The sequence below is a fragment of the Lethenteron reissneri genome, chromosome 58 (genome assembly GCF_015708825.2).
Source record: "Lethenteron reissneri isolate LAM-NWPU_2019-01 chromosome 58, ASM1570882v1, whole genome shotgun sequence".
NCBI classification, from domain to species: Eukaryota; Metazoa; Chordata; class Hyperoartia; order Petromyzontiformes; family Petromyzontidae; genus Lethenteron; species Lethenteron reissneri.
Genome location: NC_083836.1, coordinates 3,118,674 through 3,132,539, shown reverse-complemented (window position 1 = coordinate 3,132,539; position 13,866 = coordinate 3,118,674). Strand labels below are relative to the sequence as shown.

Genomic DNA, 13,866 nt, shown 5'->3' with positions numbered 1-13,866 from the left:
CACACGTGTACACACACACACGTGTACACACACACACACGTGTACACACACACACACGTGTACACACACACGTGTACACACACACGTGTACACACACACACGTGTACACACACACACACGTGTACACACACACACACGTGTACACACACACACACGTGTACACACACACACACGTGTACACACACACACGTGTACACACACACACGTGTACACACACACACGTGTACACACACACACACACGTGTACACACACACACGTGTACACACACACACGTGTACACACACACACGTGTACACACACTCGTACAAGACAAAGATCCCCCGTATAGCCTTAACAGACTGTAGGGGCAAGTGCTGTTAGCGAGCACCTATAAAGGCCGGCACGGCACACGAGGGGGTGGGTGGCCAGCACCACGCCCGGCCGCCTTTGTCTCCCGAGTGACGATGTTTACACATCGCACCAGGTACTCATTTGAGGCTGAGTCGACCTAGGGGAGGCCCGGGACCGGTTCAGATAATCGTCGCTGGTGTTGGCCGTGAGCGGGAATCTAACCTGGGTCGCCAGGTTCATAGCGCAGCGCGCTCACTGCTACACTACCGCTCCCCGAACACACGTGTACACACGTGTATACACACACATACACGCGTACACACACGTGTACACACACACGTATACACACCGGTGCACACACACACGCACGCACACACGCACACACACGCACACGTACACACACGAACACACGCACGCACGCACACACACGCACGCACACACGCACGCACACACACACGCACCCACGCACACACACACGCACACACACACAGGGAGCCACCCCTCGTGACGTCAGTTGAGACTGGCTCCATTCGGCGGAGGGATACGGAGCGAGCGTCCGTCAGGGATGAAGGTGACGGTGGCGATGGTGGTGATGATGACCACGATGGCGGAGACGATGGTGATGGTGATGACGGTGATGATGACGGTGGTGATGATGGTGGTGATGGTGATGCCCCGCGTTTCTCCGCTCGTCGCCACCTCCTCCTCCTCGTGTCGTCCCCGCCGCGGCATCTTCTCTCCGCCGCCGCCGTGAGCTCCGAGTGGCGGTGGTGGTGACGACGTCAGTGGCACGAGTGGACACCACGGGCGGTGGTGGTGGTGGTTGTGGTGGTGCTGGTAGTTGATGGGAGAGAGCGAACCAGCACAGGCACCATCCACCCCGCGTCTCCCCCGATTAATGAACCCCGCACCCCCCACCCTGGCGTGGTCATGATTGCCGCTTTTGCTATTGCGGTCACTGACGCGACAACATCATCATCATCACCACCATCATCACCATCATCATCAGCAGCGGCATTCACTCTTCTCATCTACAGCAACACAACCGCAGCAGCAGCCGGCGACGATAGCGGCGTTGACGGCGAGAAGGTACCACTCGTCGAAGAACCGCTGCTGCTGCTGCCCCCACACCTCCCCCACCTCCACCACCTCCTCCTACTCGGCGTGTCGCTCGTCGCCGCGATGTGCACCTCGCTGTTCGCCAACCTCCTCCTCCTCGGCGTCTTCTACCGGCGGCCGGGCCTCCTCTTCCACATCGCCAACCGGTTCGTCTTCAACCTCATCGTGGCCGATCTCCTGCAGACGACGGTGGCAATGCCTCTCTCCCTCGCGCCGCTGCTCAGCGCGTCGCGCCCCGCAGCCTCCTACTGCCACGTGGCCGTGGCGTTGAGCCACCTGTTCGCATTCGCCGGCGTCAACACGATCGCGGTGGTCTCCGTCGACCGCTACCTCGCCATCATTCACCCGCTCTCCTACCCGACCAAGATGACGCCGCGCCGTGCCGCCAACCTCATCGCCTGCACCTGGGCAATCGGAGCCTTGCAAGGCGGCCCCCCCTTGCTCGGCTGGGGGGCGGCCGGGCACGACCCGGCCACGGGTCTGTGCGCCCCCCTCTGGAGCGCGCACGCCTCGTACGCGGCCTACGTGAGCGTGGCCACATTCTGGCTGCCCGTGTGCGTGATGCTCTGCTGCTACGTGATGGTGTTCCGCGCGGCACGGAGGCAGAACTTGCTGGTGCGTCCGCTGCGACGGGTGTGGAGCGGCGGCGTGGATGCGGCAGGCGGAGTAGGAGAAGGGGAAGCAGGAGGTGGTGGAGATGGAGGAGGAGGAGGAGGAGGGGAAGGAGGAGGAGGAGGAAGAGGAGGGGAAGGAGGAGGTGGTGGAGATGGAGGAGGAGGAGGAGGAGGGGGCGGAGGAGGAGGTGGTGGAGATGGAGGAGGAGGAGGAGGGGGAGGAGTAGGAGGAGGAGGGGAAGGAGGAGGTGGTGGAGATGGAGGAGGAGGAGGAGGAGGAGGAGGAGGAGGAGGTAGTGGAGATGGAGGAGGAGGAGAAGGAGGAGCTGTTCAGGGCCAGGCGAAAGAGCGCCGTCGTTATCGGCAACACTGGAAAGCTGCCCGCGTCGTCTTCCTCATCCTGGCCTCCAACGTGCTCTGCACGGCGCCCTACAGCGCGCTCGGCGCCGCGGCCACGCGCGCTCCGTGCTGGGTGCGCGCGTGCGCCGCGCTCCTGTTCTTCTCGCAGTGCTGCGTCCACCCCTACATCTACGGCTACATGCACCGCAGCATTCGCCGCGAGATTGTGCGGGCGCTCTGCGGGATGCACGTGGCCGACGGCGGCGGTGGCGGTGGCGGTGGCGGCGGCCTCGCCGCGGGAGGCGGCGGTGAGCGACCGCGGCGAGCCGGTACCTCGGTGGACAGCGGGCAGACGAGGAGCGAGAGGAGCGAGAGGAGGAGGACGATGAGGAGGATGAGGGGGAGGACGAGGGGGAGGCGATGCGGGGTGACGCAGAGCGAACTGGGTGATGGCAGCAACACGGACAGTGCTCTGCCTTCAAGCGCAACGGACGGCAGCTGCGCCCGGCAGCAATGCGGCGGTGCTGCTGCTGCCGGGAGGAGCGCCCTGCCCTGCTGCAGCTGCTGCTGCTGCAGCTGCAGCAGTAGCAGCGGCTGCTGCTGCGTGGCGGAGAGCGACAAGCAGGAGCAGCAGCGCTTCGCCCCAGCGGAAAGCGTTAACTGTTTCAGCACCGGGGAGAGCGCCCTGATCTGCAGAGCCAATAGCAGCGCCCTGCCGTTTATCACTAGTTAGTGCTGATGACGTCATGTTGTTTATCAGTAGTTATCACAGATGGTGCCATGCCGACTTTTCAGTGGCGACAGCTTTTTCATTCCGAGGCTCCGATTAGCACATTTTGGCTAGCTACGTACGGCGCGAAAGAAGTTCGACATCGTACGTACACATTTCATGGCGGCGATTCTTGCCACCATCGTCAGCATCGTCGTTGTGCTACTCATCATCACCCGCCATCATCACCTCCATGATCATGACTGTGATGATTACGGCATCCTTTGCTGTGATTCGAGTCGCGTTAGTTGCGATGTCTGCGTGACGCAACCACCAACTACGGCTCACGCGGCGGTGCCGGACGAGCTCGGCGGGGAAGGGGTTGTGACCGAAACGTCGGACAATGATGCGGCGAAACCACGGCGGCGTCATAGCCGATGAAGCCCACGAGAGTCGAAACTGGTACCGAGTTTGAACATATTTGTGTCAGAGTCCCAGCTGCGCTTCTGATATTATTATGATCACGACCGGCGTTGTTGTTGTTGTTGTTGTTATTACGACTGTTGTTGTTTTTACGACTGTTGTTATTGGTGATCTCAGTCGTTCAAATGCCCAAAAAGTCAAGCGGTCAGCAACAAACGAAAAATGAAGATGTAAGAATTCCTAAAAAAAAAATGTTGAAGAGGTGTCACGTTGGTGAGACCTTTGGGAAACAGAGACGTGGGAGGGACGAACACGTGCTGTGACCTGCTGAGTGGTGGGTGAGTGGGTGGTGAGTGAGTAGGTGAGTGAGTAGGTGAGTGTTTGTGTGTGTGAATGTGCCGCTGTAACCACGGAGTGATGAGTGAGTGAGTAGGTGAGTGTTTGTGTGAGTGGGGTGAGTGAGTAGGTGAGTGTTTGTGTGAGTGGTGTGTCGTTGTTACCTGCGGAGTGGTGGGTGAGTGAGTGGGTGAGTGAGTGAGTAGGTGAGTGAGTAGGTGAGTGAGTAGGTGAGTGAGTAGGTGAGTGAGTGTGCCGCTGTGACCTGCTGCGTGGTGAATGAGTGGGTGAGTGAGTGAGTGGGTGAGTTAGTAGGTGAGTGTGCCGTTGTTACCTGCGGAGTGGTGGGTGAGTGGGTGAGTGAGTGAGTAGGTGAGTGTTTGTGTGAGTGAGTGTGCCGTTGTTACCTGGGGTGTGGTGGGTGAGTGAGTGGGTGAGTGAGTAGGTGAGTGTTTGTGTGAGTGAGTGTACCGTTGTTACCTGCGGCATGGTGGGTTAGTGGGTGGGTGTGTGGTTGGTTGGGTGAGTGAGTAAGCGGGTGAAGTGAGTAGGTGAGTGGTTTCGTGGGTGAGCGAGTGAATAAGTGGGTGAGCGAGCGAGCGAGTGTGTGAGTCAGTTTCTGTTTGAATGGATAGAGGCTAAAGGGGCGCTGCACGGTCTACAGGAGAGATGGACTGATGCAGTTCAAAAAGGATGTGGCGCTGAGTGGACTTGTCGATGACCGGCACCAGCGGTGTCAAGATCGACCTCTGTGAAGGAGGAGGCTCGTGAAGGACGCTGCTACTGGGCAGCTGGAGGCAGTCGCCCTCCAAACAACAGCGAAGGGCGGAGGGGCGATGCTCACAACAACGAGCGGAAGCGCCGGGCGGCTAAACTCAGCGAGAACAGCTGGTGCGTCTGCCAACCATCTCAGTCGGTCGACCCATGGCATATGGGTCTGACCTCCTGACCTCCTGCCAGCAGCGAGCCTTCGACACTTCGCGTGACGGACTCAAGGTGCACCTAGCCTGGCACAAGGGCCGGCCGTGGCGGTGATGTCCTCGCCGCTTCATCAACAAACAGCTGCTACTGCTGCTGTGCGCGCACGCGTGAGTTTGCGAGTGTACAATTGGCTTGACAAAGGACATTGGCCCTAAAACGTCGAACTAAGGCAGATTTGTGTTGTTGTTTGTTGTTGTTGTTGTGATGATGATGAATGATTCGGTTTCGCGTTCGTGGGTTGTGTTAAATCCTTCACCGGCGTGATGCAGCGGAGGAGGTTCACAGGCTGTGCGCGCAGACTGCGTCATGCGCGGTGAGCTTCTCTCTCTCGCTCTCTCTGTCGCTCTCTCGTGTCGGGTGGTGGCGGGTTTAACGACACATTTATATTTACGCGATCTCCCCCCCCCCCCAAAAAAAAACCTCTATTTTGCTAAGTGTGTGTCACAAACACAAAACGCGCCAATTACTTATTGCTTCAGCACCAGTTGAAGTGTATTGGAGAGTAAAATTAACAACAACATTTAACAATTCTAGGACTACTAATAGGGGTTTTCCCCTTTTTTCTGGCAACAAAACTGACACCTTTTGCAAGGAATCATGCTTACATTAACCACAATACTTGCAGTCAAATGCAAACAAAAACAATACTCTGATAATTTATGCATTGTCTTTGAAACTGATTGGTCCACACCAGAGACATGCTTACATTAACCACAATACTTGCAGTCAAATGCAAACAAAAAACAATACTCTGATAATTTTTGCATTGTCCTTGAAACTGATTGGTCCACACCAGAGACATGCTTACATTAACCACAATACTTGCAGTCAAATGCAAACAAAAACAATACTCTGATAATTTATGCATTGTCTTTGAAACTGATTGGTCCACACCAGAGACATGCTTACATTAACCACAATACTTGCAGTCAAATGCAAACAAAAATCAATACTCTGATAATGTATGCATTGTCTTTGAAACGGATTGGTCCACACCAGAGACATGCTTACATTAACCACAATACTTGCAGTCAAATGCAAACAAAAACAATACTCTGATAATTTATGCATTGTCTTTGAAACTGATTGGTCCACACCAGAGACATGCTAACATTAACCACAATACTTGCAGTCAAATGCAAACAAAAAACAATACTCTGATAATTTATGCATTGTCCTTGAAACTGATTGGTCCACACCAGAGACAGCTTTCTTTGGAGCCTAGTCTCATATGGTGTTCGACCAGATGACGCCAAAAGGCGAAAAACCCTATTAATTCTAGGACTGTTTGCCCTGTCGCTGGTGCTTACAACAACAACAGCAACCGTAACAACAACCCGCTTTATCAGGCGATTTGGCAGAAATGTGAATGGAGTCTTCCAGTTTTGAGTCTGAGAGTTAAAACGACGTGATCACTGTGAGCCTATCAGGTGCGGAGTTCAATGTAGTCACGCGAATTACAATTGTGCTAAACCTGATCATGTATTACAATTTACTAAAACGTATACGTTGTTATAATTCTGCAATCTCTGATTAAGCACGGCTGGCTACGTACGGTGCAAAAGAAGTCAAACACACATACACAGTACACGTCTAAAGCGCCTTTCACCCTGAGGTCACATGGTGCTGTAGAGAACAAGGCATGTACTATAATACAAATGAATACAGATGTAGCCACATAGAATGAGTGACTGGAACGCGTAGCGCTGGGGGGCTGGTCAGAGAGATAGTGGGATTATGGGTAGCAGCCCGGTCTACCGGTGGGACACGTGGGCAAAGCCCGGAGCCTTCTGGGAGAATCCTGAAGGGGGCGTGGTCGAGGCCACGCTGGGGAGGATAAAAGGACGAGCTCCGACTCACAGTCGGGGCTGCAGTCGTCGTGGTCTTCGCTTCTTCTAGCTGTGGATCAGGCAGCGTGTTGGATGTCCTGACCCGGTGTGTAGTTGCCCCCTAAGGCTGTGAAGGGCGGAATAAATGAGAGAGAGTGCCTCCTACTCGTGTCTCTGAATTAGCACACTACGCAGACATAAACCGATCGAATAAAACGACAAAATTAATTATTAAAGGAATTGAAAAAGGCCTAAAAGAATATTATTAAAACGAATTATTGATATTGTGAACTGTGTTTTTATTTATTTACGAAGGAAATGCCCCACTGAGCTGTTTAGATTGTTTTCAGAGGCGGCCTGGCCACAAATGATACCTCAACAACGTGGCATGCAATCGCGTGGAAATGTATCAGCCAAATAATGCGATGTTGATTATAAATGTTGAGGGAAAAACCGGGGGACCGGGAGAAAAATCCACGCGATCACCACGGAGAGAGAGAGAGAAAACACCACAAACTCCAAATATTCAGCAGCAGGCGTCACGGTCGGGATAGAGATCGAACCCACGACCTCCTGTATACCAGGCGAGGTAGTAAACATCTCACCACGGAGTGAGAGAGAGACACCGCAAACTCCAAATATACAGCAGCAGTCGTCAGGGCCGGGATCGAGATCGAACCCACGACCTCCTGTATACCAGGCGAGGTAGTTAACATATCCTAGCCACCGTGGCTTGACGAAGCAGGTGGGCACGAGGGGGTTCAGAGGTTCGTGAATTCGCACCACGAGGTGCGATTTGAATGAAGCGAGGTGGAGGAGGGGTGGGTGGGTGGGGGTGGGGGGTGCCGGAGTTCCCTGAGGGTGAGTGAGGGGTGAGGGTGAGTGAGGGTGAGTGAGGGGTGAGGGTGGGTGAAGGGTGAGGGTGAGTGAGGGGTGAGTGAGGGGTGATGGGTTAGTGAGGGTGAGTGAGGGGTGAGGGTGAGTGAGGGATGAGGGTGAGTGAAGGGTGAGTGAGGGGTGAGGGTGAGTGAGGGGTGAGTGAGAAGTGAGGGTGGGTGAGGGGTGAGGTTAAGTTAGGGATGAGGGTGAGTGAGGGGTGAGTGAGGGGTGAGGGTGAGTGAGGGGTGAGTGAGAGGTGAGGGTGAGTGAGGGGTGAGGGTGAGTGAGGGGTGAGTGAGGGGTGAGGGTGAGTGAGGGGTGAGGGTGAGTGAGGGGTGAGGGTGGTGAGGGTGAGTGAGGGATGAGGGTGAGTGAGGGGGTGAGGGTGAGTGAGGGTGAGTGAGGGTGAGTGAGGGTGAGTGAGTGAGGGATGAGGATGAGTGAGGGGGTGAGGGTGAGTGAGGGGGTGAGGGTGAGTGAGGGTGAGTGAGGGGTGAGGGTGAGTGAGACACACGGGGTGAGGGTGAGTGAGGGGTGAGGGTGAGTGAGGGGTGAGTGAGGGTTGAGGGTGAGGGTGAGTGAGGGGTGAGTGAGGGGTGAGGGTGAGTGAGGGGTGAGGTTTGAGTGGGGGGGGAGGGTGAGTGAGGGGTGACTGAGGGGTGAGGGTGAGTGAGGGATGAGGGTGAGTAAGGGGTGAGTGTGAGTGAGGGGTAAGGGTGAGTGAGGGTGAGTGAGGGGTGATGGTGAGTGAGGGTGAGTGAGGGGTGAGGGTGAGTGAGGGTGAGTGAGGGATGAGGGTGAGTGAGGGGGTGCGGGTAAGGGGGTGAGGGTGAGTGAGGGATGAGGGTGAGTGAGGGGTGAGTGAGAGTGAGTGAGGGGTGAGGGTGAGTGAGGGTGAGTGAGGGTGAGTGAGGGGTGAGGGTGAGTGAGGGGTGAGGGTGAGTGGGGGATGAGGGTGAGTGAGGGATGAGGGTGAGTGAGGGGTGAGTGAGGGATGAGGGTGAGTGAGGGGTGAGGGTGAGTGAGGGTGAGGGTGAGTGAGGGATGAGGGTGAGTGAGGGGTGAGTTTGAGTAAGGGGTGAGGGGTGAGTGAGAAGTGAGGGTGAGTGAGGGTGAGTGAGGGGTGTGTGAGGAATGAGGGTGAGTGAGGGTGGGTGAGGGATGAGGGTGAGTGAGGGGTGAGTGAGGGATGAGGGTGAGTGAGTGATGAGGGTGAGTGAGGGTGAGTGAGGGGTGAGTAAGGGGTGAGGGTGAGTGAGGGTGAGTGAGGGGTGAAGGGTGAGAGTGAGTGAGGGATGAGGGTGAGTGAGGGGTGAGGGTGAGTGAGGGGTGAGGTTGAGTGAGTGATGAGGGTGAGTGAGTGATGAGGGTGAGTGAGGGTGAGTGAGGATGAGTGAGGGGTGAGTGAGTGATGAGGGTGAGTCAGGGTGGATGTGTCTCTCAATCCTCCCCTTTTCCTCCCTCTCCACCTCCTCCTCCTCCTCAGATAATAATTGTGTAACCACGACAACCACGACCCCCCTCCCCCATCTCTCCCCCCACCCCCCACACATCACTTACCAATACCCGCACTCCCATGACCGCGTGTGTGTGTGTCTGTATGTTGGACTTCTTTCGCACCGTACGTAGCCAACCGTGCTAATCGAAGGTTCACCACCACCACCATCAACCTTCTCAGCCACCCCCCACTACACCCCCATTTACTGTGAAGTCTCTGCGTGGTGTACAATCAATTAATTAGTAAGTTGCGTTAATTGATGAATTGCGCCGTGCGTGTGACGGAGCGAGCGAGATCTGTCGTGGTGCGGCACGCGCGTGGCGGAGGCCGTGAGCGGCATGCGTGTGGAACACGTGCGAGAGTATGGTGAGGTGTGTGTGTGTGGTGTGTGTGTGCGGTGTGTGTGTGTGTGTTTGTGTGTGTGTGCTGTGTGGGGTGTGTGTGTGCGGTGTGTGGTGTGTGTGTGTGGTGTGTTTTGTGTGTGGTGTGTGTGTGCGGTGTGTGTGTGTGCGGTGTGTGTGTGTTTGTGTGTGTGTGTGTGCGGTGTGTGTGGGTGTGCGGTGTGTGTGTGTGTGTTTGTGTGTGTGCGGTGTGTGTGTGTGTTTGTGTGTGTGCGGTGTGTGTGTGTGTGTGTGGGGTGTGGATGTGTGCGGCGTGTGTGTGTGTGTGCGGTGTATGTGTGTGTGTGCGGTGTGTGTGTGTGTGCGGTGTGTGTGTGTGGTGTGTGTGTGTGTGCGGTGTGTGTGTGTTTGTGTGTGTGCGGTGTGTGTGTGTGTGTGTGTGGGGTGTGGGTGTGTGCGGCGTGTGTGTGTGTGTGCGGTGTATGTGTGTGTGTGTATGGGGGTTGTGTGCGGTGTGTGTGTGTGTGCGGTGTGTGTGTGTTGTGCGGTGTGTGTGTGTTGTGCGGTGTGTGTGTGCGGTGTGTGTATGGGGTGTGTGTGTGTGTGTGCGGTGTGTGTTTGTGCGGTGTGTGTGTGTGTGCTTGTGTGTGGTGTGTGTGCGGTGTGTGTGTGTGTGCTGTGTGGTGTGTGTGTGTGCGGTGTGTGTGTGTGGTGTGTGTGTGGGGTGTGTGTGCGGTGTGTGTGCGGTGTGTGTGTGTGTGCGGTGTGTGTGTGTGCGGTGTGTGTGTGTGCTTGTGTATGTGTGTGTGTGCGGTGTGTGTGTGTGATGTCTGTGTGTACGGTGTGTGTGTGTGCGGTGTGTGTGTGTGTGTGCGGTGTGTGTGTGTGTGTGTGGGGTGTGTGTGTGTGCAGTGTGTGTGTGTGTGTGCGGTGTGTGTGTGTGTGCTTGTGTATGTGTGCGGTGTGTGTGTGTGATGTCTGTGTGTGTGTTGGGTGTGTGTGCGGTGTGTGTGTGTGTGGTGTGTGTGCGGTGTGTGGTGTGTGTGTATACCCCCCCCCCACCTCCTCAATACCCCCCACTACCCCCGTCTCTCTGTCTACCCCCTCAATGACCCCCCCCCATGCGAGCGAGAGCGGGTGGCGGTGGGGGTGTGTGTGGAGGTGTGTGTGTGGAGGGGGGTGTGTGGGGGGGGTGAAAGGGGCGGGGGATCAATAAGAGGTGGGTTGCGGCGGGGGGAGCTAAGCGCTCAGCTTAAAAGGTTGAGAGGAGAGAGACGCGCGTGTGGAGATTTCCCCGTCCGTGTGCCGTCGCTTTGATTTTCATCGAGATCATTTATGATCGGCGTGTATATAGGTGCGCTGAACTTCCTTCGCACCGTACGTAGCCAACCGCGCTAATGAATCGGAGGCTGCAGAATTACGACAATATCTGACTCGCAGAAAATTCTAGAACATCGCTTGTTTGTGTTGCAGTCGAAACGTCGTGAGAATTTTATTCTTTTATATTTTTATTATTTTATTATTTCCCTTCTACGTGACTTTACCGAAAGAACCAAGAATATGAATCCCTGCAGTCACGAAAGCTTTAAATCAAAACTTGTTCAGGTTCTTAGACCTTGATTGGTAGTCCTGTGATGTGCCCCTCCACGCGCTAGATGGCAGTACCCAGCCAGCCTGCAATGCATGCGGGGCCAAAGTGGACACACGCACTAAACTATTGTTTATACTGGTAGAAACCTCCTGGTTACACCAGCCCACAGGGGATTATTGTGTCCGTCCGTCCGTCGTGCAGGGAGGGGCTGGGTGGGGAGGGGAGGGTGGGGAGGGGCTGGGTGGGGAGGGTGGGGCTGGGTGGGGAGGGGAGGGTGGGGAGGGGCTGGGTGGGGAGGGTGGGGAGGGGCTGGGTGGGGAGGGTGGGGAGGGGCTTGGTGGGGAGGGCTGGGTGCGGAGGGTGGGGAGGGGCTGGGTGGGGAGGGGCTGGGTGGGGGGTGGGAGGGGTGGGGCTGGGTGGGGAGGGGCTGGTCACCCCGTGGTGCCCTTATAAATCTCAACGTTTAACCTACTCACGCCGGCTTGTGCCCGCCCTCACAGTCGGCCATATTTGCGGAATACACCACGGCGCCGTTGACCCTGCAGGCCATTGACCGAGTAACCCAACGTTCCTACCAGCTCCCTCGGCAGGAATGTGTTTCGACCAGGTAAGACCAACTGAACTTTCTGCACGGCCATTTTTTTTTCAGAAGCTAAACGTTTTGGTTTAGCCATATTTGTTTGTTTCAGTGCAGAGTTAGACTGGTCACTGTAATCTAAATTGTCTTATGGTTGTTGTTGTTGTTGTTTGACTTGCATCCCACGGGGATTTTTGCACACAGCGTTGAAACGCGGTGCTTTATCTAGAAGACTTTGAAATGTTTTCCTCGATTTTACTGTTTCGCGTAAGTCACTTTCAGATTTTTATTTTTCGATTTAAAGCTTTCGTGACTGCAGGGATTAATCTTCTTGCTTCTTTCGGTAAAGTCACGTAGAAGGGAAATAAAATAATAATAATAAAATTATAAAAACATACTTTAAGATGTTCCTTGTTCCGTGTTTTTGTTTGTTGCGGTTGCACCCGAGTCAAGAGCCGAATGGCTCACAGGGCTATACCTCATCAATAAACTGAAACTGACCTGAAATTATAGCCCGACACAGGGCCATGAACGCAGCATGCACTACCGCTCCCTCCCCTACGTGGATGTTGCAGCGCTCAGCCGGAGGCACTAGAGGTCACTAAACGCGCAAACTCGCTCCCTACGCAACGACCGCGAGATGCATTTGCGGTGTGCAAGTCGGGGTGGGTGAACGGGCAGTGGGCTGAAACAAACTCAAGTAGCCGTGATTCGCAATCCAACTGAGTTCAACGTCGCGTCCGGTCGCGTTCAACTGTGCATGCGAGTTAGGGGGCGTTGCGTTCAACTTTAGTAGGGAGCTATGTCGCGTTCAATGTTGTCCGGTGGTTGCGTTCCATTTGTGTACGGAGTTGCATTCAACTTTGCCGGGAGTTTTGTTCAAATTTGTCGGGAACTTGCGTTCAGTTTTCTGTGGGGTTGTATTCAACGTGTACGGAGTTGCGTACAACTTGTTTCGGAGGTTGCGTTCAACTTCGTACGAAGTTGTATTCAACTTTGTAGGGAGTTGATTCAAACTTGGTCCGGGGGTTGCGTCCAATTTTGTATGGAGTTGTATTCAACTTTTTAGGGAGTTGAGTTCAACTTTGTATACAAATTTGCGGCGACTTGCAACTGGAATCTGTTCCGTGGCCCGGGCTCATTGTGAACGAGTGAAAAAATTAGTGAGTGTATGGGTGAGTGAGTGAATGAGTGAGTGAATGAATCAGTGTATGATATGAGCGAGGGCATGATTGAGTGAATTCATGCGTAAATGGATGGAATCATTCATTCTCGTTGTTGTGAGCTTCTTTCATCCGCCTTCCGTTGTCGTTGGAGGGCGACTGCTTCCAACTGCCCAGCAGCGTCCTTCACGAGCCTCCTCTCCACAGAGGCCGATCTTGACACGACTGGTACCCGTCATCAAGTCTACTCAACCCCCACATCTTACTGTATCACATCAGTCCATCTGCTCTCTAGCCCGTGCCACTCACTCAGCCACTCACGCACTCAACCGAATTACCAACTCAATCCAACCACTCACTCACTCACTCACCCACTCACTCACTCACCCCCCAACTCACCAATCAGTCCATCTCTTCCTCAGTCCGAAACCGCGTCCGTTGAGCCCCCTCTATCCGGCTAAAGGGAAGCTGCTTTGGCATGCGGTGGCTGGGTTTGCGGGCTACATGGCCCAGCAGACGAAGCCTCCTTGCCTGCCGGAGACGCTCACCGATGATCGGGACTGTGTCTAGATATTTCAAGGATCTGTGGGCTCCGTGCACTGTGATCCAGTCTGGTTAAACTAAACTCAAACTAAACCAAAGAAAATTATTATAGCTGGTAAGGCCCACTGAGCTATGTAGATATTTTTCAGTAGCGACCTGGCTATAAAAAATTATAGCTCGACCTAATGGCTTATCTTTTTCGATTTAAAGCTTTCGTGACTGCAGGGATTCATCGTCTTGGTTCATTCGGTAAAGTCACGTAGAAGGGAAATAATAAAATAATAAAAATAAAACATAATAAAATAATTCTCACGACGTTTCGGCCACAACGCAAGCAGCCGTTCTCTGGTGAAGACCAGGTCTGTCGGGGAGACAGCGTCTGAATGAAACACCACCACGCTTGGAGCGTATATTTAAGCTGGGTTGGAAGGGGGAAAGGGCGCCTTGACAAAAGAATGTGCATATCAAGAGGAATTTAGCATATTTATGGGAAATGCAGATATGTGATTAGTACTACTTGTGAAATGCGTAGGAGGTGGGCGGGGGGTTTACAAAGTCATATTATGCCCGTGCATTTTGCAGGATTAGCAGCA

General features: G+C 54.5%; 1 protein-coding gene across 1 annotated transcript; it reads left to right on the top strand.

Moving 5' to 3' along the window:
• Nucleotides 1–859: 859 nt before the first annotated feature.
• On the top strand, nt 860–13,300 carry LOC133357443 (probable G-protein coupled receptor 101). Its single transcript, XM_061575393.1, has 3 exons — nt 860–2,116; nt 2,366–2,924; nt 13,194–13,300. Exons 1-3 carry the CDS (start codon nt 1,262–1,264, stop codon nt 13,298–13,300), a joined length of 1,521 nt encoding a protein of 506 aa, XP_061431377.1. The 5' UTR covers nt 860–1,261.
• The last annotated feature ends 566 nt before the right edge of the window (nt 13,301–13,866 follow it).

Excerpts from the sequence above, each read along its gene's own strand:
- LOC133357443 (XM_061575393.1), top strand. The coding sequence starts at position 1,262 with ATGATTGCCGCTTTTGCTATTGCGGTCACTGACGCGACAACATCATCA. Across the intron at positions 2,117-2,365 it reads GCGTGGATGCGGCAGGCGGA|GATGGAGGAGGAGGAGAAGG; the intron begins GTAGGAGAAGGG and ends GGAGGTAGTGGA. Across the intron at positions 2,925-13,193 it reads CGCCCGGCAGCAATGCGGCG|GGAAGCTGCTTTGGCATGCG; the intron begins GTGCTGCTGCTG and ends ATCCGGCTAAAG.